The 26,553-nt window shown below is 46.5% G+C and overlaps 1 protein-coding gene across 1 annotated transcript; it reads left to right on the top strand.

Annotated features, from left to right (window-relative positions):
• Positions 1-12,239: 12,239 nt before the first annotated feature.
• Positions 12,240-24,662, top strand: LOC311116385 (arylsulfatase J-like; the record flags this gene model as incomplete). The annotated part of the gene is made up of 2 exons (XM_084191463.1): positions 12,240-12,544; positions 23,288-24,662. The coding sequence occupies 2 exons, from the start codon at positions 12,240-12,242 to the stop codon at positions 24,660-24,662; spliced, it is 1,680 nt and encodes a 559-aa protein (XP_084047589.1).
• Between the last annotated feature and the right edge of the window lie 1,891 nt (positions 24,663-26,553).

Here is a 26,553-nt window from a genome sequence, read left to right as displayed (position 1 = left end):
ATAAATTAAATGTAATACAATGGCAATCCAGGTTATATGTTAAAATCCTACGTATGAACTGCCGACATTATTACGCATATTAATTGATAATGATGGAAAATAAGATATGCAAGATATTTGAAAATATATTTTTAAATAGTTATATATAGAGGTGACAGCATTGGAAATGCTTTTGGCGGTTAATCTGCTTCTGTTTTGTGCGTGGCACTGTGTGCTGTTTTCGATGGATGGGTCCTGGCCTCTCGGGGCCCTAGGGATCTGGAGGAATGTGGGTGGGATGCCGATCACTGGGATGACGGCTCAACTTGGGATGGGAAGGGGCTTTAGCGGGGGAATTAGTGGAGAACAATTGAAGGGATACTTAGTTGCAATGCAAATATCATGGTACAGCTATATGGACACTCAATCATTACGGTATTTTTTATTGGTAAGTTTACAAACATATATAATGATAAATAGACTTGAAACTTGTATCTCATTATGGTGTATGGTGAAATAAGTATAGCCAGTTATAATTGTAATGGCTTAGCTGATAATAACAAAAGAAGAACAATATTTACATGGCTCAAAGAGAAGGAATATAATATCTATTGTTTACAGGAAACTCATTCAACAATTCTAGATGAAGTTGCGTGGGAAAAGGAATGGGGGGGAGAAATATACTTCTCCCATGGGCAAAGAAATTCAAAAGGGGTGATGATATTAATTAATAGTAATTTCGATCCGAATGTGCAAATTGTCCAAATATGTCACGCTGCTGTGGATTGGTGTGGTGTAGAATCAGGCGCAGGAAGCAGAGGATAAGTCCAACCAGACTTTACTAGAGCACAACACAAAATAAATCCAAAACAGCCCGGAGGCAAAAGGACGCACAAAGGCGTAAAATAGCGAGCACACACACAGGTGCGTAATACTATCCTAAATACAAGGAGGACACTATGAACATAGCGTACCGACACGGGTAGCGTAACAACACGACATGAACAATTACACACAACACTAAACTAACAACAAGGAAACTAAATAGGGTGCTAAATGAGACATAACACAAAACAGGTGTGACTAACAGACAAAACCAATCAAACAAGAAACATAGAGCGGTGGCAGCTAGAACTCCGGAGACGACGACCGGCGAAACCTGCCCGAACAAGGAGGAGGAGCCGCCTCGGCCGAAACCGTGACAGTACCCCCCCCTTGACGCGCGGCTCCAGCCTCGGGGACAACCAGGAGGACGCGGAGCAGGGCGCGTAGGATGACCACGATGGAATTCGGTCATCAGGGACGGATCCAGAATGTCCCTCCTCGGCACCCAGCACCGCTCCTCCGGACCGTACCCCTCCCACTCCACGAGATATTGGAGACCCCCCATCCGGCGTCTCGAATCCAGGATGGTCCGAACAGTGTACGCCGGAGCCCCCTCGATGTCCAACGGGGGCGGAGGAGTCTCCTCAATCTCAAAGTCCTGGAGTGGACCAGCTACCACCGGCCTGAGGAGAGACACATGGAACGAGGGGTTAATATTCTTGTAATCAATAGGTAGTTCTAACCTGTAACTCACCTCGTTCAATCTCCTCAGGACTTTAAAAGGCCCCACAAACCGCCGACCCAGCTTCCGGCAGGGCAGGCGGAGGGGCAGGTTTCTGGTTGAGAGCCAGACTCGATCTCCAGGTGCGTACACTGGCCCCTCACTGCGGTGTAGGTCGGCGCTCGTCTTCTGTCGACGTATGGCACGCTGCAGATGGACGTGTGCAGCGTTCCACGTCTCCTCCGAGCGCCGCACCCACTCATCCACAGCGGGGGCCTCGATCTGGCTCTCATGCCACGGTGCCAGAACCAGCTGGTACCCCAACACACACTGGAAAGGGGTTAGTTGGGTGGAGGAGTGGCGGAGAGAGTTCTGTGCCATCTCGGCCCAGGGCACATATCTCGCCCACTCCTCCGGCCGGCCCTGACAATATGACCTCAGAAACCTACCCACATCCTGGTTGACTCGTTCAACCTGCCCATTACTCTCCGGGTGGTAACCCGAGGTAAGGCTCACCGAGACCCCCAACCGTTCCATAAATGCTCTCCAGACTCTGGAGGTAAACTGGGGGCCTCGATCGGACACTATATCCTCGGGCACCCCGTAATGCCGGAAGACGTGAGTAAATAGAGCCTCAGCGGTCTGTAGGGCCGTAGGAAGACCCGGCATGGGAAGGAGACGACAGGCCTTCGAGAACCGATCCACAACGACCAGGATGGTGGTATTCCCCTGTGAGGAGGGAAGATCGGTAACAAAATCCACCGAGAGGTGAGACCAGGGTCGTTGTGGAACGGGCAGGGGCTGTAATTTACCCCTGGGCAAGTGTCTGGGCGCCTTACACTGGGCACACACTGAGTAGGAGGAGACATAAACCCTCACATCCCTGGCTAACGTTGGCCACCAGTACTTCGTACTAAGGCAGTGCACTGTCCGGCCAATACCCGGATGTCCAGAGGAGGGGGACGTGTGAGCCCAATAAATCAACCGATCCCGGACCTCGAGCGGGACGTACGCCCGACCCACCGGACACTGTGGAGGACTAGGCTCGGTGCGTAACGCCCGCTCGATCTCCGCATCGACCTCCCACACCACCGGTGCCACCAGACAAGACTCCGGTAGTATGGGAATGGACTCCACGCACCTCTCCTCCGTGTCATACCGACGGGACAGAGCATCTGCCCTCCCGTTCTGGGACCCAGGGATGTAAGTGATCTTGAACACAAACCGGGCGAGAAACATAGTCCATCGAGCCTGGCGAGGATTCAGTCTCCTAGCTGCCCGAATGTATTCCAGGTTACGATGGTCGGTCAGAATGAGGAAAGGGTGCTGAGCCCCCTCAAGCCAATGCCTCCACACCTTTAGGGCCTGTACTACGGCTAACAGCTCCCTGTCCCCTACGTCATAATTCCGCTCCGCCGGACTGAGCTTCTTAGAATAAAAAGCACAGGGGCGGAGCTTAGGTGGTGTACCGGATCGTTGAGAAAGAACTGCCCCGATACCGGCCTCAGACGCGTCCACCTCAACTTGGAAGGGTAAAGTGGGATCCGGGTGCGCCAACACCGGAGCCGAGGTAAACAGGTCCTTCAGTCTCCCAAAGGCCCTGTCCGCCTCAGCCGACCACTGCAAGCGCACCGGACCCCCCTTCAGAAGAGACGTTATGGGAGCTGCCACCTGTCCAAAACCCCGGATAAACCTCCGGTAGTAATTCGCAAAACCCAAGAACCGCTGCACCTCTTTAACCGTAGTTGGGGTTTGCCCATTACGCACGGCGGACACTCGGTCCACCTCCATTCTCACCCCTGACGCAGACAACTGGTAACCCAAAAAGGAAACTGACTCCTGGAAGAACAGACATTTCTCAGCTTTGACATACAGGTCATGCTCCAACAGTCTCCTCAATACCCTGCGCACCAGGGCTACATGCTCGGCCCGAGTAGCACTGTACACAAGAATATCATCTATGTACACCACTACTCCCTGCGCCTGCATGTCCCGGAAAAGTTCATCTACAAACGATTGGAAGACTGATGGAGCATTCATTAACCCATATGGCATGACGAGATACTCGTAATGGCCGGAGGTAGTACTAAATGCTGTCTTCCACTCATCGCCCTCCCTAATGCGCACCAAGTTATATGCGCTCCTGAGATCCAATTTTGTGAAGAACCTTGCCCCGTGTAAGGACTCCGTCATGGTCCCAATCAGCGGGAGTGGATAACTATATTTCACAGTCACCTGATTGAGACCGCGGTAATCAATACACGGACGCAAACCTCCATCCTTTTTCTTCACAAAAAAGAAGCTCGAGGACGTGGGAGAAGTGGAGGACCGTATGTATCCCTGTCTCAGAGACTCGGCAATGTAAGTTTCCATTGCCCTTTTCTCCTCCTGTGACAAAGGATACACATGGCTCCGCGGAAGCGCTGCTCCTGTCTGGAGGTCTATCGCACAATCCCCTTGTCTATGAGGTGGCAACTGTGCCGCTCTGGTCTTACTAAACACGAGCGCCAAATCCTCATACTCAGGAGGAATGTGCAGTGCTGGCATCTGGTTCGGACTCTCCACCGAGGTCGCCCCTACGGAAACACCCAGACATAACCCCTCACACTGAGCAGACCACCCTTTAAGAGCCTTCTCTCGCCACGAAATAGTAGGATCATGGGTCATCAACCAGGGAAGCCCCAGTACCACCGGATACGCAGGAGAGTCGATCAGATAGAGTTGAATCGTCTCCTCATGACCCACCTGCGTCATCATCCTAAGTGGCGCTGTGACCTCCCCAATCAACCCAGATCCTAACGGACGACTATCTAAGGCATGTACAGGAAAGGGTTTTTCGACTGGAAGGAGGGGAATCCCTAACTTAACACAGAATCTCCGATCTACAAAATTCCCAGCTGCGCCTGAATCGACTAGCGCCTTATGCTGGGACCGAGGTGCAACCTGTGGGAAACAAACAGGTAATGTAATGTGGACGACAGAAAGCTCTGGGTAAGTAGGGCGCCTACTCACCTGGGGGGACTCCCCACTGTATGACCTGCCATCTCCCTCACCAGGGGACCCTCCCCAGCACCTAGCCGCGGTGTGCCCTCCGCGCCCACACTTGGTGCAGGAGACTGCCCCCCTCGGGCTCCTACCTCCTCTCCCTCTAGCGCCAGCACCTCCAAGCTCCATCGGACACTGCTCGGAGGCGGTGGAGGGTGGAATGGGGGGCCCCCACCTGGGACGTCCGCGGGTCGCAAGCAGGTTGTCCAGTCGAATGGCCATGTCCACCAGCTGGTCAAATGTTAGTGTAGTGTCCCTGCATGCTAACTCCCTGCGGACGTCCTCCCGAAGGCTACATCTGAAGTGGTCTATGAGGGCCCTCTCATTCCACCCAGCATCAGCCGCTAGAGTCCGGAACTCCAGCGCAAACTCCTGAGCGCTCCTCATCCCCTGTCGGAGGTGGAATAGACGTTCCCCCGCCGCTCTCCCCTCTGGTGGATGGTCGAAGACCGCACGGAAGCGACGGGAGAACTCCGCATAGGTGACTGTGGCGGCGTCTATTCCCCTCCATTCGGCGTTGGCCCACTCCAACGCCTTGCCGGTGAGACAGAAGATGAGGGCGGAAACGCTCTCGTATCCCGAGGGCGCCGGGTGTATGGTGGCAATGTAGAGTTCCACTTGTAAGAGGAACCCCTGACACCCGGCAGCGGTGCCGTCGTACGCCCTCGGGAGCGAGAGCCGAATCCCACTGGGTTCCGGTCGATGGACGGGCTGGCTGTCCGGTGGTGATGGTGCGATAGGTGGGGCTGTGGGAACCCCGCTGGTCTCCCATCGACGAAGGGTGTCCATGACGCCCTCCAAGGCGTGCCCGATCCGGTTGATACGGTGCTCTTGACCAAGGAGACGCTCCTCCATGGTGTCGACGGGTGCTCCTGCTGATTCCATGTTGTGGTGTGTAATTCTGTCACGCTGCTGTGGATTGGTGTGGTGTAGAATCAGGCGCAGGAAGCAGAGGATAAGTCCAACCAGACTTTACTAGAGCACAACACAAAATAAATCCAAAACAGCCCGGAGGCAAAAGGACGCACAAAGGCGTAAAATAGCGAGCGCACACACAGGTGCGTAATACTATCCTAAATACAAGGAGGACACTATGAACATAGCGTACCGACACGGGTAGCGTAACAACACGACATGAACAATTACACACAACACTAAACTAACAACAAGGAAACTAAATAGGGTGCTAAATGAGACATAACACAAAACAGGTGTGACTAACAGACAAAACCAATCAAACAAGAAACATAGAGCGGTGGCAGCTAGAACTCCGGAGACGACGACCGGCGAAACCTGCCCGAACAAGGAGGAGGAGCCGCCTCGGCCGAAACCGTGACAAAATAGATACGCAAGGTAGATGGATTATTTTAAATATGTTATTGGACAATAAACAGATATGGCTCATTAACATTTACGGACCAAATAATGATGATCCACACTTCTTTGACAATATATATAATAAATTATCAACCCTGCAAGCAATTCAATACAATATTATTATGGTGGGGGATTATAATACTGTTTTAAATAGCTCAATGGACCATAAAGGAAATCACACCACAAACAATCACCCACATGCTCTTAAGGAATTCGTGAATGTCATGGATACATTAGAACTAGTAGATATATGGAGGCTTAAATATCCCGATCTAGTGAGATATACATGGCGGAGACTCAATCAAGCTAGTCGTCTTGACTTCTTTCTTATCTCATTCTCGTTGGCACCAAAAGTTTAAAAAGTGTTGATAGGGGACAGAATGCGGTCGGACCATCATATAATTGGCATATAAATTACTCTTACTGAATTTCCACGTGGGCGAGGATATTGGAAATGTAATCAAAGCCTATTGGATGATAATTTATTTTTAACTAGGACAAAGGAATTTATAACTGACTTTTTCCGACATAACATAGGTACAGCAAATCCCCTTATTGTATGGGACACCTTTAAATGTGCCTTTAGAGGCCATGCAATTCAGTACTCATCTCGAAAACAATAGCAATTTAGGTCAAAAGTGTTTATACTAACAAAGGAAATAGAAAGTCTAACAGAACAGATAGATGGCAATAAAAACTGTAACATAGAGGCTAAGAATAAATTAGAGGAAAAACGAAAAGAAATGGAGAAACTTATTCAAGAAAGATCAAGTGTAATATATTATAAAAATAAAGCAAACTGGATGGAATATGGGGAAAAATGCACCAAATTCTTTTTTAATCTTCAACATAGGAATGCTACCAAAAATTAATTTAATGAAACTGGTTACAATTGACGGAGTCACCCATGATTCACCAAATGTTATTTTGAAGGAGGAAACAAGGTACTTTAAGCATTTGTTTTCATTTCAGTCGCCTCCATCTCCTCTAACTGAAGCTAATTGTAGAGATGTTTTTTTCTATTGATAATGTAAAATTAACAGCCAAACAGAAAGACTCATGTGAAGGTGAAATTACAGAGGAGGAACTTCTGGATGCAATTAAAGACTTTAAGTCTGGGAAATCTCCAGGGTTGGATGGCATACCAGTCGAAGTATACCAAACCTTTTTTGATATACTAAGAGGACCGTAATTAGCATGTTTTAACCACTCCTATGTAAATGGTAGATTATCTGACAGTCAAGAAGAAGATCTCATTATTACTGAAACAGGATACAAGTGGAAAATATAAAGATCCAGTCCATTTAAAAAATTGGAGGCCCCTTACACTTCAGTCTTGTGATGCAAAATGTATAGTGCATAGAATTAAAAAGGTATTGTCGGATATTATTAATTCTAATCAGACAGGTTTTTTACATGGAAGATACACTGGAGATAATATAAGGCAAGTATTGGAAACAATAGAACATTATGGAAAATCTGAGAAACCAGGCCTGCTATTCATAGCAGACTTCGAAAAGGCATTTGATAAAGTACGACTGGGGTTTATATATCCAGTGGGGAGAACAAGTATTTGATACACTGCCGATTTTGCAGGTTTTCCTACTTACAAAGCATTTAGAGGTCTGTAATTTTTATCATAGGTACACTTCAACTGTGAGAGACGGAATCTAAAACAAAAATCCAGAAAATCACATTGTATGATTTTTAAGTAATTCATTTGTATTTTATTGCATGACATAAGTATTTGATACATCAGAAAAGCAGAACTTAATATTTGGTACAGAAACCTTTGTTTGCAATTACAGAGATCATACGTTTCCTGTAGGTCTTGACCAGGTTTTGCACACACTGCAGCAGGGATTTTGGCCCACTCCTCCATACAGACCTTCTCCAGATCCTTCAGGTTTCGGGGCTGTTGCTGGGCAATACGGACTTTCAGCTCCCTCCGAAGATTTTCTATTGGGTTCAGGTCTGGAGACTGGCTAGGCCACTCCAGGAACTTGAGATGCTTTTTACGGAGCCACTCCTTAGTTGCCCTGGCTGTGTGTTTCGGGTCGTTGTCATGCTGGAAGATCCAGCCACGACCCATCTTCAATGCTCTTACTGAGGGAAGGAGGTTGTTGGCCAAGATCTCGCGATACATGGCCCCATCCATCCTCCCCTCAATACGGTGCAGTCGTCCTGTCCCCTTTGCAGAAAAGCATCCCCAAAGAATGATGTTTCCACCTCCATGCTTCATGGTTGGGATGGTGTTCTTGGGGTTGTACTCATCCTTCTTCTTCCTCCAAACACGGTGAGTGGAGTTTAGACCAAAAAGCTCTCTTTTTGTCTCATCAGACCACATGACCTTCTCCCATTCCTCCTCTGGATCATCCAGATGGTCATTGGCAAACTTCAGACGCGCCTGGACATGCGCTGGCTTGAACAGGGGGACCTTGCGTGCGCTGCAGGATTTTAATCCATGACGGCGTAGTTTGTTACTAATGGTTTTCTTTGAGACTGTGGTCCCAGCTCTCTTCAGGTCATTGACCAGGTCCTGCCGTGTAGTTCTGGGCTGATCCCTCACCTTCCTCATGATCATTGATGCCCCACGAGGTGAGATCTTGCATGGAGCCCCAGACTGAGGGTGATTGACCGTCATCTTGAACTTCTTCCATTTTCTAATAATTGCGCCAACAGTTGTTGCCTTCTCACCAAGCTGCTTGCCTATTGTCCTGTAGCCCATCCCAGCCTTGTGCAGGTCTACAATTTTATCCCTGATGTCCTTACACAGCTCTCTGGTCTTGGCCATTGTGGAGAGGTTGGAGTCTGTTTGATTGAGTGTGTGGACAGGTGTCTTTTATACAGGTAACGAGTTCAAACAGGTGCAGTTAATACAGGTAATGAGTGGAGAACAGGAGGGCTTCTTAAAGAAAAACTAACAGGTCTGTGAGAGCCGGAATTCTTACTGGTTGGTAGGTGATCAATAAAATGCAAATTAATTACTTAAAAATCATACAATGTGATTTTCTGGATTTTTGTTTTAGATTCAGTCTCTCACAGTTGAAGTGTACATATGATAAAAATTACAGACTTCTACATGCTTTGTAAGTAGGAAAACCTGCAAAATCGGCAGTGTATCAAATACTTGTTCTCCCCACTGTATATATATAACAAAAAAACATGGGGGATTAGAAGTGATGCAGACAATTACATTGATGGAAGTTACAATCTATCTGCAATATTAAGCTGATCTACCCCAACCCCCCCCCCCCCCCCCCCCCCAAAAAAAAAACAAATGTTTGGAGGAGGAGGAAAGCTGCCCATGACCCCAAGAACACCATCCCCACCGTCAAACATTGAGGTGGAAACATTATGCTTTAGGGGTGTTTTTCTGCTAAGAGGACAGGACAACTTCACCGCATCAAAGGGACGATGGACGGGGCCATGTAACGTCAAATCTTGGGTGAGAACCTCCTTCCCTCAGCCAGGGCATTGAAAATGGGTCGTGGATGGGTATTCCAGCATGACAATGACCCAAAACACACGGCCAAAGCAACAAAGGAGTGGCTCACGAAGAGGCACATTAAAGTCCTGGAGTGGCCTAGCCAGTCTCCAGACCTTAATCCCATAGGAAATCTGTGGAGGGAGCTGAAGGTTCGAGTTGCCAAACGTCAGCCTCGAAACCTTAATGACTTGGAGAAGATCTGCAAAGAGGAGTGGGACAAAATCCCTCCTGAGATGTGTGCAAACCTGGTGGCCAACTACAAGAAAGCTCTGACCTCTGTGATTGCCAACAAGGGTTTTGCCACCAAGTACTAAGTCATGTTTTGCAGAGGGGTCAAATACTTATTTCCCTCATTAAAATGCAAATCAATTTGTAAAATTTTTGACATGTGTTTTTCTGGATTTTGTTGTTGTTATTCTGTCTCTCACTGTTCAAATAAACCTACCATTAAAATTATAGACTGATCATGTCTTTGTCAGTGGGCAAACATACAAAATCAGCAGGGGATCAAATACTTTTTTCCCTCACTGTATCTGCAATATTAAAGCTGATCTACCCCCACACCCCCCAATAAAAAAATAAAATAATAATAATGTAAAAAATACTCCAAAGTCCTGAGGAGAAGCAGCGAGGTTACCTATAGGTTATTACTCCCCCATGATTACCATATTAACCCCTCGTTTCATGTGTCTCTCCTCAGGCCGGTGGTGCCTGGTACACTACAGGAGTCTGAGGTGCGGGAGCTCCCTCCGCCTCCTCTGGACATCGAGGGGGCCCCGGCGTACTCCGTCCGTTCCATCCTGGATTCGAGGCGTCGGGTGGGGGGCCTTCAGTACCTCGTGGAGTGGGAGGGGTACGGTCCGGAGGAACGGTGCTGGGTCCCGGTGATGGATATTCTCGATCCCTCCCTGTTGCGGGATTTCCACCGTCGCCATTCCGGCTCGCCCTGCCCCGAGGCCGGGGTCGGCATGCTGCTGGAGCTGCGCATCAAGGGGGGGTACTGTCACGACTTCCTCCGAAGCTGCCTCCCCTCCTTGTTCGGGCAGGCTTTGGCGTTCGTCGTCACCGGGCTTCTAGCCACTGCCGCTCCATATCTCATCATTCCATTTGTCCTGTCTTGTCAATTACAAACACCTGGTTCATATTCCTCTCATTAGTACGTGTTTAAGTGTTCCCTCTGCCCCCTTGTCCTTGTGGGTGATTGTTCATTGTGAGGATTAGTAGCTCGGTTGAGCTCAGTATTTTGTATTGCCGGGGTATTTTCCCTGTGTGCATGTTTGTTCCAGTGTGCCTGTTTTGCGCACTGGACTGGTTACGCTGGATTATGGAATAAACTCTGTTTACTTTGATTTACCCTCCTGCGCCTGACTCCTTCAAATCACGCATCACACGCTGTACATTTCAAAAGTGCTGAACAAATAGTTATATTGACTACGTCCGTCCTAGCTTGCTCATTAATGTCTTAATCAAAATTACTGATTGCCTCTTATCTGCTCGTCATCCCCTTATGCCATAGTTTGTACATCTCAATTGTCAGTAGAAAGCATATTTGTTTAAGCAAGTCAGCCATATCAGCTATGTTTTTTTTTTTAAGGCAGTAAATGAGGCTGCCAGACAAGGCTCCGCTGATAGCCAGGTGTAGCAGTGGTAAGGTGTTGGGTCTGCTGTTGGGATTCTGCTGTTGGGACAACTTTATGTAGGCCCTAACAGTTCGTGGGCACCGTTTGTCACCGTTATAGTGCAATTAATGTATTGTTTAGTGTTGTGTTGTGTAGTGGCTTTGCTGGCATGCATCTAAAACACTTTTTTTTTGTTTGCCTCTCCAAGATGTACATACTAAAATCGCCACTGTAAATGTCACTCCTTGCAGGTCTGAAAATCCAGAGAAGTAAAACATGTTGCTTTCCTCTAGGAGTTATGAGAAAACAAATCGATTATATTCGAGAAGACAGTTGAAATGGATACCATTATTTGCATTGACACGGTCACTCACAACCCAATAGGTTGATGCAAATGTTTTTTGTAGCCCAATACCCTACTCCCATTTAAATGTGTTGACCTTGGTAGAGAGAGTCAGACAGGGATGTTGAAATGACAGAACGCAGAGGCAGTGTCAATATGCTGCATGAATTGAACTTTCAGTTCTGCAGTGTTGAGCAGTTGACGATGAAGCGCGAGGAGAGCGTGCTGGCAGAGCTCAGGGTGGTTCTTGAAAAGCAGATTCGCCGTTGCTGAGAGAGGAGGAACATTCGGATGGAAATAAACTGAGCTCCAAAAACCAACCTGTTGAGTGATCTCTCAAGTCCCAGACGAAACATAAATGAGGTACGGGTTAGATTTTTTGACTGTTTGCTTAGCAAGACAGTGACGTAAATTCAATGACTTTGGTAAGAACGACGTTTCAAACGAGGAATAAAACATTCCAACGGGAAGATGTGTTTTACATTCCACAAGCTTTGGATTAACGTTTTGGTGACTTCAAACACACTTATTGCAGAATTTGAAGAGACTGGACTGGTATATCGTCGGCTTCCGAACACAAACGCTGTCATTGGGCTAGAGTAGGAGAATAGGCTATTGAGAACAATGCGAACCCACTTTTCAAGTGTTGCTGTTATCCCCGAACATGTGCAGCGCGCCACCGCACTCACGCTCTGTCCACTATGACAACTAGCAACTTTGTTGCAATGTACAATGTAGCAAACAACTATCGCTTTTATTTTATTTATATTTTTTTGCGAGAGAGTGATACAATAATTCGAATGTTTTGGTTTTGATGCAGCGTAAACGGAGGGGGTGAAGATGTTTCTCTTCAGTGTCCTGGCAAGTTTATTTGCTTTTACTTCACCAACATGGGGCTATCAGATGTCGTGGGAAAATTGGAATGGCAATTTGCAAAACCGAGTGAATGAACTTGACAAGCCAACTACTCAACCTCACATCATTTTCATCCTGGTTGATGACCAAGGCTTCCGGGACGTGGGCTACCATGGGTCCGAGATCAAAACCCCAACTCTGGACAGACTGGCAGCGCAGGGAGTGAAACTGGAAAATTACTACGTGCAGCCTCTCTGTAGCCCCTCCAGGAGTCAATTGATGACTGGCAGGTACGTTTATCCTACTGTCTAGTGGTCATTCAGTTGTGGTCAATGCACAATGCACAATGCAAGTGTTTATAAATGTGTTATAAAGTGAAGAGGTGACTAACATGCTGACTACACGGCCACGCGCGTGAGTCGGTTTGCGCCATCGCGCGCATGTTGATTTTGTCCATCCACACCAGACACGATCATGACAGGCAGGTTAAAATATCAAAACTAACTGTTTACCAACTACGTTAATTTGAGGGCAGGTCGAAACACACATGAAACATTCATGGACATTTAGCTAGGTGGCTGTTGCTAACTAGTTTGTCCTAGGAGACTAACATTGGGTTGTTATTTTACTTGACATGCATATGGTCCTCTTTTTAGCTGGTTCTTTGTAGAATGTTTACCCGGAGTCATAAGAAAATGGTGCTTTCTCTACTCCGATGATCAATCAACAAGTTTTTAGGTAGTTATCTTTCCTCATTTGTCTTTCAAGCATCCATGTGGGTTTGTATCTTCCTGAAGTTCTATTGCTCTGTCACGCGCATGAGCGGTGTGGATGAAATGATTAAATAACATGTATGTGTGGGTAAAATGATTGAATACAATGTATGTGCACGCAACGTGGCTGGTGAAGTTTGCATGTAATCCATCTGCATCCCGGGGCGTCTTGTTATTGTGTCCTCTCATTCAAACCTATTAAAAATGTATGTAATTCTGTCCTTGAGTTGTTCTTGTCTATTAATGTTCTGTATTATGTCATGTTTCATGTTTTGTGTGGACCCCAGGAAGAGTAGCTGCTGCTTTTGCAACAGCTAATGGGGATCCCAATAAAATACCAAATACCAAACTAATTTCCACAAATTCTGCCTTAATACAGGTGAGGTGGTCAATGGTCAACATGTAGTTGTGCATGGGTGGCATATGTTTTGTAGACTTGATTACTAGAGAGTTAAAATCCCTTGTTGTATTATGACTGTTTTGCACTGGAGTTTAATAGAAGGGCCCTGTGAAGTATCCCCCTTCTGCATGCAAATGCAATGTGACTTGCAAGTCTATGCAGACTGACTGCAGAGTTACTGTTCTCAAGACACTGAAATGCAAAAGCACACCGTATAAAAATGCTGGAAGCGCAACAAGATTGCAGCAGATTAAATTACAAAACATAATTGGATGCAGTAGAAGAAAGCACGTCAGCACAGTAACGACATAACTGTTTGCAAGTGGAAACACTCTTGGCTTTCCCTATAGCAACCACCTTGTGTTTTGGGTCCACAGAAGGAAACGCTACAGATTTATTAGAGAGCAGTGGTGACTACATCAGGGTAGCCTGATTGCGGTTTCACTTTGTAGTGTAGCTTATGTTTCACATCAACATTTTATTTTCTCACACACACACACACACACACACACACACACACACACACACACACACACACACACACACACACACACACACACACACAGGATTGTCCCTATAGAGATGCCTGCCTACAGCAGCATCTGTTTCGCCCCTTAGGAAACGGGAAGGTTGCTAGGCACCTCTTCTGGCTAGCGTCCGGGAAAATAATGAGAAAAGTGTCTCCCCTGTTGCCCCCCTCCACCCACCCCTGTTGCCCCCTCCACCCACCCCTGTTGCCCCCTCCACCCACCCCTGTTGCCCCCTCCACCCTCCCCTGTTGCCCCCTCCACCCACCCCTGTTGCCCCCTCCACCCACCCCTGTTGCCCCCTCCACCCTCCCCTGTTGCCCCCTCCAACCACCCCTGTTGCCCCCTCCACCCACCCCTGTTGCCCCCTCCACCCTCCCCTGTTGCCCCCTCCACCCACCCCTGTTGCCCCCTCCACCCTCCCCTGTTGCCCCCTCCACCCACCCCTCTCGTACGGTAAAAAGGGCTGGTACTGTAGTAGTAGCATCCATATGGAAATGTAGGTGTTCAATTATGTTACCAGGCTACTTCTGGGAGGATGATTGCAAGAGAGTGGTGGTGGAGGGTGTATCTATGATTCAAAACAGAAGGGGGTCCTCCAAAAGGGGAGATTAGGGGCCCTTTAGAAGTGGTGTGTGGATGTGTGTGTCACGAATGTGATCGGAAATGTGAGGACAGCTATGGTACAGCGGTGTTCTATGTGCTGTATGTTACAGGGAACAGACTGTATTGATTTCCCTTCCATGACTTGCGGTGGGACTTCAGCAGACGTCTATAATTGTCTGACCAATGATCCGTTCTATAGGAGCGTTAAAATGTCAAGATGTTCATGCTTTTCCCCGTTTGCGGGCTACGATATAGTAACTTGAATATAGTGCTGAACGTGTGGTTGTTGTGATCTTTAAACTTTTGCTCGACGCTTAGTGTCCTTTGAGGCGTGAAACACCAAAACATATGGGCAATTCTGCAGTAACGGAATTACGCTTTTAATCAGTCTTTTTACTGTAAAATGTATGCCAAACCAAAAACATTGATTTAAAAGTTTAACAAACCATAAAACTCTATGCACAAGGACTACCTTTAACAATTTCCACTGAAACATTTACAAAAACTAATTTAGTGGAAGAACTGTGCAGATGCAAACTTTGGTAACGGAAGTACGGTAAAATCTCCCTCAGGTTTTATGCGATGTCTGCAGAATGAATGGATTGACAGCTATGACATGACACCTTGAGTTTTAAACAATCTCTATTGGTTATTGAACTACAGTAAATTAAGTGGATTTACACTCTAACGGAATTACGGTAATGAAATTACATCATGGGTCCCTGATCTCTACTACACAGAAATGCATAATCACAAGTTTGGACATCACAAATCACAGTAGAGCACAGTACAGTAGAGCGTAGTGCATTAAAACTATAATATGCCATTTAGCAGACGCTTTTATCCAAAGCGACTTACAGTCATGTGCGCATACATTTTTACGTATGGGTGGTCCCGGGGATCGAACCCACTACCCTGGCGTTACAAGCGCCATGCTCTACCAATTGAGCTACAGAGGACCACATAGTTCAGTACAGTAGAGTTCAGTGCAGTAAAGTAGAGTTCAGTACAATAGAGCACAATAAAATATACTGTACTCTACTGTACTGTATTGTACTGTACTCTACTGTACTGTATTGTACTGTATTGGACTGTACTGTACTGTATTGTACTGTATTGGACTGTACTGTACTGTATTGTATTGTACTGTATTGTATTGTATTCCGATAGTTGCAGTAATTCCGTTACAGTTTGTTTAGCTCCTCCATTGTAAACCACCCTTATACACCGGAGAGCCATAGTTTTGAAATGTGTTTTTCTCAATTGTCACTATATGTAGTTGTCTAGTTGCCTTGCCTCATAAATATTCATCTCTAGCTAGGGGACTGAAGGTGACTTGACAGGTCAAAATAAACATCCAGATATCCCAGGGCACGTTGACATGTATGGTAATGAGGTTCAAGTAGAGCTAATATCCCCCATTTCTTCCTTCTTATTCCCCATGGCACCGCCACTGCCTGGGCATTACAGGGAAGAGGTGAGCGCTTTATTCTGGTGAGAAAGAAATAGATTACCCTGTGTTTCATCTACTGTGTTTGCATAGTAGGAGCTGGTGTTGAGGCCTTTCAGTGGAAAGAGCAGCTGGAGAAACAACCTTGCATGAAGCCCGATAAAGCATATTTCTGGACTGTGAAGCACTCTCCATTGAATATGCTTTTTAGTTCAGGAGTAGGTCTGCACAATCATCCCAAAATCACTCGAAACCCTCTTGCTCAACCCCGATGCGCCCACTCCCCCTCCCCCTACGACCATGCCCACACACACACTATCATTGCGGTCAGTGATCCTAAAAGAGAAGCTGTCGTTGTGATGGTGACAATGGTCTATGGGTAGCGAGGGTTTTTCCAGAATCAACTCGTTCAACTCAGCTTGTTGTGCAGGGTTAGAGATGGCCAGATCGGACGTTTTCCATCCCACTCAACCACTCCCCCTTTGCTGTAATGCAACACCTGGACACCAGAGAGAAGCCCAGCTTGATCCTTTCACACACAGGTGCCCACTGTCTCCTGCCGTCCGGACCTTCGCTATCAGAGATCAGTGACCTGCTGGCAGCAAGACTGACCCAGCAACCGAAGCCCTGCTCCTTTTTAAAAAACATATTTCAGTCTTCACCTCCGTCAACCTCATCAGGTTATCTAGACTCTAGACTGTGATCACGTTATGGAGTCAGTAATGGAGAAGAGTAGAAGACAAACAAGTCAAACCCCCCATGACAGGAGCTGTAGAACAGATCGGTACGGTACCTGACCTCTCGGCAGTAGCTCTGAATCCGAGCGCCTCGACCTCTTAGACGATTGGAGGCTGTAGTGGAGCGTTGGACTCCGAGTTCAACGACTAATTAGACTCTTCAAACCCTGTGAACTCTCACTGTACTCGGTTATTCACTGGTCTCATGGAGAGTCCAAGGAGTTATGCCAAGGAAAGGGTAGAGGTTGCATTGGCCTGGCAGTGGGTCTGGCGTTGTTTTAAAGTTTAAGAATGTGAACTATGTCTGCGAAATGCATGTGAGACATGGCGAGACAATGGATGGTGCTCAAGATCAGTTTCTCTGAAATGCCTTCTCTGCAAGACAAGGCGTTTGGGACAAAGGAATTTTTTTAACACTTCTGGCATTGTCAAAGATTCAGTATTTAACAGCTTGAGAGACATGACAACAAACGTGTCCAGACAGAACAGACGTGTGGCCTCTGTCAAAGGTTTTTAGAGCACGGATGTGGAATAAGACATTCAGAAAACACACCTAATTCTCTTTGGAAAACTTTGGAAACTTCGCAACCTCACAGTTAAAATGGACTTATTATGTCTCCTTGATACGGTACAGATATATGATCTTCATTTGATCACCCTGTTGCTGTTGAACTTCCCTGATATGCAGGACATTTTTTAAACATTAAAAAGGCTTCTGAAGTGTGTAATTTCCACTTTGAAATTTCAGACTTTATTTTTACCTTATGAAAAATGTGTCAACCCCTACAAAAATGTCAATTAATTATAATCCACATAATAGTTCACATTTCCTGTTGCTGCAGGATTATTTTCCTGCTGTAGCAAACTGGCTCAAATTAAGATCCTACATCTGTATAACTCCACATGGACATCCTCAGACACACTCATTTAATATCGATTTGTACGTGGCCACCCTAGTAAAAACGATTGTAAAGGGAGCCAGAAGACCTTTCCTCCTCCATCTCCTGAAACACACACTCCCTCTCCCTCCCCCGCCCACTCTCTCTATCACTCCCTCACTCCCTGCTTCCCACGGGGGACGACTCAGCGGTCACACTTGACAACCTGCCAAGCAGGAGGAATCGACGTAAAGCTAAATTAAATTTCGCTATCAAAGGCCCACATCTCTGATAAACCGCTGTCCGTCAACAAACAAATAATTGCCAACGTAGATAGCAACCAACTTTTAAGGGCAGCTTTGTAAGACCAAACACTGTGCTCCCTTACAGTGTCGAGGCGCTGTATGTTGTAGCTATCAAACCAGTCATAGTTGATTTGCACAGAGCTACTTTTATCCCTTTTACCTCTCACCCCAGTCAAGTCTCATCTTCCACTTCTCCAGACCCCATGCTGACTCGGTCCACAGTCTCCCTGCTTCTCTCACTCACCCACCTCCTGTCGCTTCACTGAGCAGTCACTTATTTTTTTCTCTCTCTCTCCTTCACCCCAGACACTCACTCCATCCCTGCACACTGGGTTGCAGAGCTAATACACACTGGGTTGGTTGATGAAGTGAACCCGTGGATAAGTGAAGCAAGGCCAACGTGTGAATAAGGGAATGAAGAAGGTGTTAGGGAGGGTCTGGACGGGAATGAAGGAATCTACAGTGTTTGAGTGCTGGAAGAGAAAGTCTGAGAGAGAGGTTAAAGAGGACGAGTGCCAAGGTGGGAGCAGCAGAGTTAGATTGAAGGGGCAGTCAGAGAGATAGTGAATAGAAGTGAGGAGGGAGGAAGGCAATAAACGAAGGAGCCACACCGCTCCAAGGCTGAATTTGATTAGCTTTAGAAAGCAGAGGAGAGGCTGCTTATTTGAACCATATGTAGGGAGGACGTGGAACAGTTAAATGGTTGGCCCATGCAGCCAGGCCCTGGCCCAGGGATAGTGATGGTTTTGAAGCTGGTACAGGCCTAGAACTCGGAGGCTGGGTAGCCTAGTAGTTGTTTCCCCTTGTGCCTTGTGGGACTCTGCTTTTGCAAGCTGCATTTGGTGATTTGTGTTTAATGGCGTGTGTGTTTTGTTGGCCTAGCGGTCCAGTGGTTGTGTAAAGAAACCATAGAGATAGCTAGTGTGCTAGTGTGATTACAGTGGGTGTTTGAGATTGTTGCTGTACTGTAATTCGGTTTAGCCTCAGAATGTAATGGCCCTGTATATGGAAGGGAAGCAAAAGTAGGAAACAACTACTAAATGTTTTTACTGCCTGGCATGACTCCAGATCCTTGTTGGGCATCAAAAGTGGAGCTGGCTGGCCTTCAACCCTCAACCTTTGACACCTAGAGGCCTGTTCATGCCATGAAATACGTTACTAGGTGTCTGTAAATGGGCTGTATTCGACACGGGGTGGGGCTGGGGGAAGGGGGGCACATCTTGAATATGCTCATTACTCCAGTCATCTTTTTAAGGGCCTATAAAGACTAGAAAGCATAACTGTCCTTCAACCACTCAAGACCCATACAAAGTCCAGGCCAATGCACCATTCCCTTGAAATCCCCAAATCCTATAGATATAGACCAGAATACTTTGGAATTCCTGGAGTTCCACCTTGTACCAGTCCACGTCAAGACCTTCTGTTCAGATGACTGATCTATGTAGGGATCAGAGACTCCATGCGTGGCATGACAGTCTCATTACACGCCAGTAAACTTTTGGAATGCGAGTACCAGCAACCCAGCAAGACTCAGGAGGTTTAGGAGTAGATGGTGAATGCACAAGCTCTCCTGCTCATGCACGCACCCTCGCTCCCTTTCGCATGAACACAGACACACACAGCTCTGGGATGCATCTGCGCTTGGAGTTGTGTTCCACTGTGATTTTGTGGGGCTTGATCATCGGGAAGTTAAGATACCCTCAGGGAGACAATGTCCTTTCCTCTCAAACCTAGATTTCAATCCTTGGCTTTAACACGAAGCTGGACAAATAAAAACAAATGAAGTGAAGGCATGGAATGGAAAATCAAATATATGCGCCGATAGAATGTATACAAACTGGTCCACGTCTGGCAGAGAGGGAAGATAATGGAGCAGAAAACCTCCAGAAAGAGTGTTTTATGAACATTAATGTGCAAAGGAAGATAATAAATATGAACGTGTAATTGCTTGTGAAAATAGCAATACGGAGATATGGCCTATAGATGGAAACTAAAGCGTTTTATGAAAGCTTGCTCTGCGCATTTTATCAAGGGTTGTAAAGTCTGTTGAGTTAAAGTCCACATATGTCCATTGGGGTAAACAGGTTCAGATTGAGCTGTAGTCAAAGCCCACAAGCTCAGCTCCAAGTTCCACCATGGACCTCCAAAGAGCTCACTTGATTGAGTCTCTCTAGTCTCTACCCTAAGACAGATGTTGGTTCTCCCTCCTCTCTCTTTTTCCCATCCATCTATTAGTTATTTGTAGACATATTGGATCCAGCTAATGATATTCAGTCAGCACAACAATGCTTCCTCTATTCCCCAGTGAGTGTGTTTGTTGTGGAGTGGTGGGCAAAGGTCCCCTGCTCAGACCACTAACTGGTGAGAAGCCATCATCCCAGGTCCACATGTAACCAACGAACACTCTGGTTCCCAGATCATCCCAGGCCCACATGAAACCAACAAACACCCTTGTTCCCAGATCATCCCAGGCCCACATGGAACCAACAAACACCCTGGTTCCCAGATCATCCCAGGCCCACATGAAACCAACAAACACCCTTGTTCCCAGATCATCCCAGGCCCACATGGAACCAACAAACACCCTGGTTCCCAGATCATCCCAGGCCCACATGAAACCAACAAACACCCTTGTTCCCAGATCATCCCAGGCCCACATGAAACCAACAAACACCCTGGTTCACATCCCGCTCTGGTGCCCCCCTGGATGGTTAACATTAAATGATCGATTCCATTTCTATCCTCACGTTCTGGACTTTAAAGATGAATTCTGATATACCAATATCTTTCATTTTATATGTAAAAGTTGATATTTAATTTTTAACATCTCCACTTGTTATTTGCTGTAGCAATGTACGCTGGGAGTCGGGAAACAAGTACAGGCAGTGCATTTAATTATAAATAAACATGGAACAAAACAAGAGTAGCGTCCAGACAGGAACAGAGTAACAGAATCAATAACGCCTGGGGAAGGAACCAAAGGGAGTGACATATATAGGGGAGGTAATCAGGAAGGTGATTGAGTCCAGGTGAGTCTGATGAGGCGCTGGTGCGCGTTACGATGGTGACAGGTGTGCTTAATAAAGAGCAGCCTGGTGACCTAGAGGCCAGAAGGGGGAGTATACGTGGCATTTGCCAGTGTTGAGAATCTCTGGACCCATTCAGATGTACTTAACACCGATGCTTCCAAAGGAGTCTTCTACAACATACGGCTCATTTCCTTTAAAAAGACACTAAGGCGCTCCATTTTTATCTGGCGTTAAGCCAGCACAATTGCCAAAAGCACACTTGTTAGTGATTTTGACCTGGTGAAGCCGGCACTCTTCTATTTTCAAACCCTAGAGCCAGTATTGGTAATGTACCTGTCTTATATGAGCTCGATTGCGCTGAGGTGCGAGGGGTGGGTAAACATAAGTATTAATTCTGGGGGTGGGTAAACGTAGTTGTACTTGATCCAAACACTTTCTCACTAAAGCATACTTACCAGAAGTCCACTGGCACGCTCTGATAATAAAATAATGTGCATCGCGAGCAAATATGGCTCTGAACAGTTAGCTCACAGTGGTAAAGCGCCAAGTTCTTGACATCTATTGCCACTTGCGGTGTAAATTCCAATGCCCCATGGGGCGGCAACAAATATTTGTAATGTGGACTCACATTTATTGCGGCATTGTGTTGGGAAGAAAAGTGCAATCATCACCTTGAAAATGAAGATTAGGTGCTCAATTGAATCCACATTGCAGTATTTACACAGTAGCTCTTTTTCTTTTACACAGTAGCTCTCACAGATTGGTCTTAGGTACTGTATAGAAACCTACTACTACTACACAGGTATGCTTTCACTTTTCAGAATTAGAAGTGTGTAGCCACGTGATGAATATTGTAAATAAAGGATTTGAAAAAAAGATATACAGTACTAGTCAAAAGTTTGGACACTCATTCAAGGGTTTTTCTTTATTTTTACTATTTTCTACATTGTAGAATAATAGTGAAGACATCAAAACTATGAAATAACACATATGGAATCATGTAGTAACCAAAAAAGTGTTAAACAAATCAAAATATATTTTACATTTGAGATTCTTCAAAGTAGCCACCCTTTGCCTTGATGACAGCTTTGCACACTCTTGGCATTCTCTCAACCAGCTTCATGAGGTAGTCACCTGGAAGAATGTAACTACACTGACAGTCTTATGGAGATGGGAACAAACAGCAACACTGCTACCAACGTTCGTTGTGAGACACATCTGTCACGCAGCGTTGTAGGAGGAGGAGAAGGAGAGGTGGAGGAGGAGGTGCTCCACGTGTTCAATTGTTCACTGAGAGAGACAGTCCTCCCTCCCTCCTGACTGACTCCATAGTATACTGTACTGTAGGGAGTTAGGGACTACCATAGAGACTACTCCATTACCCTCGCCCCCACTTTTTCCTGATGTACATTAGCTAATCCCTGTTCTGTCATTTCACATGCAAACACACAAGCAGACTAACACACACACCCACTCACACATACAGCTTGCACACACACTCACGCAAACCAAAACACACACACACACACACACACACCTAATGCCATTTTGCAAACCCTGGTCAGCATCTGTCTGACAGTTTAATGCTTTGTGAAAATGTTAAGTGAATTACCTCGGGGAACAACCAATTAAGTCTAAAACCGCTAAGAACATTCCAATGTTTCATCAACTAAACAAAATGTTTTACTTTCTGTTATCCAGGGAATTAATAGCCCGTTTCCATAAAACACCTACAGGAATGCTGTCTGCTATTAAAGTTGAAGTTAAGTCAAGGGCGAGGTGTTATTGCAGTGGGTACACTATAGTAAATGCACTTCCAAGATACAGTTTGCTAAAAGTACATGCAAAGACTTGAATATGCACATCATATACCATGGAACTCTACAATTCAAGCATAGAATTCCATGGAAGCCAAGCTTAGGAAGCCAAGCTAACTGGTGTATGTCAGATAGTGAGGAAGGAAAAGTCCAAACACCATAGTAGAATCATGTCAGGCACATGTATGGACCTGTCATACCAAAATACTGCATCCAACTATATTATATTTAACTGTAAACGTTAGCAAACGCTTTATGATGTATGACTTGTTTTGGATACTCTGGCTACTTTGGATACTCTGGCTGGCCAGATGAGGATGGTCTCTCCTTCTACGCTCTGGTTCTTCACAATGTTTATCCAAACTAGAAGTGTTGCCTAGCCACTGTCACCTTGGCCTTCTCTTTGGAGGTGTACTTTGTAACAAAGGTCATAGATAAGATTTGCTTGGTTGATTGGTTGGTTGATTGGTTGATTGACTAGCAGCCTTTCTTTTCTCTGTGTCCCATGCAGGTACCAGATCCACACAGGCCTCCAGCACTCGGTCATCAGGCCCACCCAGGCCAACTGCCTGCCACTGGAGAATGTCACGCTGCCCCAAAAGCTCCGGCAGGCGGGCTACGCCACCCATATGGTGGGCAAGTGGCACCTGGGCTTCTACAAGCGTGGCTGCATGCCCACCCAGCGCGGCTTCGACACATTCTTTGGGTCGCTGTTGGGTAGTGGTGACTACTACAGCCACTATAAATGTGACGGTCCCGGCATGTGTGGCTATGACCTGTACGAAGGGGAGGAGGCAGCATGGGAACAGGATCGGGGCCAATACTCAACCTTGATGTTCACCCAAAAAGCTGTGGACATCCTGGCTCACCACAACCCCCAGAAACCCTTATTCCTCTACTTGGCCTTTCAGGCAGTCCATTCCCCGCTACAGGTGCCCGCTCGCTACTTGGAGCGCTACAAGTCCATCCCTAACTTACATCGTCGCAAGTACGCCGCCATGGTGTCCTGCCTGGACGAGGCCGTCCACAACCTCACGCTGGCACTGAAGCGCTACGGTTTCTACGACAATACGGTGATAGTGTACTCGTCAGACAACGGGGGCCAGCCCATGGCTGGAGGCAGCAACTGGCCCCTCAGGGGGAGCAAGGCCACCTACTGGGAGGGGGGCATCCGGGCCGTAGGCTTCGTCCACAGTCCCCTGCTACTGAACAAGGGGACCCGATGCCGGGCGTTGATCCACATCACAGACTGGTTCCCCACCCTGGTGTCCCTGGGGGAGGGGACCCTGGACGAAGACCTCAACCTGGATGGCTACGACGTGTGGGAGGCCATCAGCGAGGGCCGCCAGTCCCCCCGCCACGACATCCTGCACAACATCGACCCCATCTACACCAAGGCAAAGAACGGCTCATGGAAGGCCGGCTATGGCCTCTGGAACACGGCCATCCGAGCCGCCCTCCGGGTGGGCCACTGGAAGCTTCTGACGGGGGTGCCGGGCTACAGCGACTGGGTCCCTCCGCAGACCTTCTCCAATCTGCTTCTGACCAACCGCTGGCATAACGAATACGTCCGCTGGGACCAGGGGAAGTCTGTCTGGCTGTTCAACATCATAGCCGATCCCTACGAGAGAGTGGACCTGTCGCTACACTACCCACACATAGTGAAGAAGATGCTAATGCGGCTAGCGCAGTACAATAGAACGGCCATTCCGGTGCGCTACCCGGCTAAAGACTCCCGCTCCAACCCTAACTTCAACGGAGGGGTGTGGGGACCCTGGTACAAAGAGGAGGAGGAAGATGAAAGGGAGACTAACCTCCTCACCAACAACCTGGTCAAGAAGAGGCGGAAGAAGAAAGCGAAGAAGAAGAGGAAGCTGAAGGACTGAAAGATGGTGGAGGACTAGTCTTTTATTTATTGTTGTGTCCTTTTGTTGTGAAAGACTTTCAGATGGTCAGATCTCAGGGATTGAAACACGATCGGTCCTGCTCAATGATTTGAAGATTTTAATGGACTGGTGCTTTGGATAGTACAGGAAATCAATGGACAAATGGACCTATATTTGCCTCAGAGAGTAGGCTTTAAGGAAACAACCCACTTTAATAACTACTGTCAGACCTAGCACCTATGACCTCAAGACTGTGGGTTAGGGCCTTTTAATAATGTTTATTTTTCTAGTTTTTATTGCATGCTTGAACTTCTGTGACTTTCAGATTGTTATTAGATTTATGACATTTAGGCAGAGACAAAATAAATATAGAATTCATCTTTATAGACAGCACCATACATTTGGGCTAAAGAAAAATAAATAAGAAAAAGTGTTATATTATATTAGCTGTTGATTGCAATTTTGCAAGAAAATGAAAAACTAAATGTAGGATTGATATCGGATAGTCAACTGAGATTTAATCTGTTTTATAATCACAGTCCGTCTGAACGTTAGAACAATCTATGTTCTCCCCCTTAGTTCCGTCTGGTCTGGCACCAGGTCAACCTGGATGTAAAAACAAACTAGCTAACAAAATAATATACCTTTTGATGCAGATCTCTTTTTTTCTAATTCTCTCATTTGTCTCATTCCACCTCTGTCTTTCTCTCACCATCTTTCTCACTCTGTACTTCCACGTCTGTCTCTCTCCCTCTCTCTGTCTCTCTCTCCCTCTCTCTCTCAACGTATCAAGCATTTATTGACATTTTTATCAGACCCAATTTTCTCATATTTCGGGGGGCGGCGGTCAGTGTTTATTTATGACAGGAAAACAGTCTAGTGAAAAATGCTATAAAGCTCAAATCTGGAATGTGGACCAAGTTAACTCCTTTGTTGCTGGGCTCAAAGCGGCAGATTTATCAGTCTCAGTGTTGAACAGTAAAACGTTCAAGGGAAAAATAGAAATGCCATTAATGGGAACAACTCACATGGTGTCACGATGTCAGTGTATGCGGTAGACTGAAGTCAGGCACAGGACACAGAACTCAAGGGAAAAACGTTTCTTTACTTAAACACGTAAAGTAACAAGAGGCCTCCACGCAGGGAGGAATAAACCCGCTCACTCACGACATCCGCGAACAAACAACAAACACGCACAGAACACAATGGGAGCCACAGGGTTAAATAGGGGCGGAGTAATCACAAGATGGGCAACAGGTGTGAAACAATCTGACACAACAGGTAGAACATAGAAACATATAACATAGATCGGCAGCAGCTAGTACTCCGGTGACGACGAACGCTGAAACCTGCCCGAGCAAGGAGGAGGGGCAGCCTCGGCAGAATCCGTGACACATGGGATGGGCAAAGGAACGTACAGTGAGGGAAAAAAGTATTTGATCCCCTGCTGATTTTGTACGTTTGCCCACTGACAAAGAAATTATCAGTCTATAATTTTAATGGTAGGTTTATTTGAACAGTGAGAGACAGAATAACAACAAAACAATCCAGAAAAACGCATGTCAAAAATTTTATAAATTGATTTGCATTTTAATGAGGGAAATAAGTATTTGACCCCCTCTCAATCAGAAAGATTTCTGGCTCCCAGGTGTCTTTTATACAGGTAACGAGCTGAGATTAGGAGCTCTTAAAGGGAGTGCTCCTAATCTCAGCTTGTTACCTGTATAAAAGACACCTGTCCACAGAAGCAATCAATCAATCAGATTCCAAACTCTCCACCATGACCAAGACCAAAGAGCTCTCCAAGGATGTCAGGGACAAGATTGTAGACCTACACAAAGCTGGAATGGGCTACAAGACCATCGCCAAGCAGCTTGGTGAGAAGGTGACA

Source organism: Coregonus lavaretus (assembly GCF_964263955.1).
Source record: "Coregonus lavaretus genome assembly, contig: HAP1_SCAFFOLD_524, whole genome shotgun sequence".
Taxonomy (NCBI): domain Eukaryota; kingdom Metazoa; phylum Chordata; class Actinopteri; order Salmoniformes; family Salmonidae; genus Coregonus; species Coregonus lavaretus.
The sequence above is the reverse complement of the archived record's forward strand: the minus strand, read 5'-3'. Positions and strand labels throughout refer to the sequence as shown.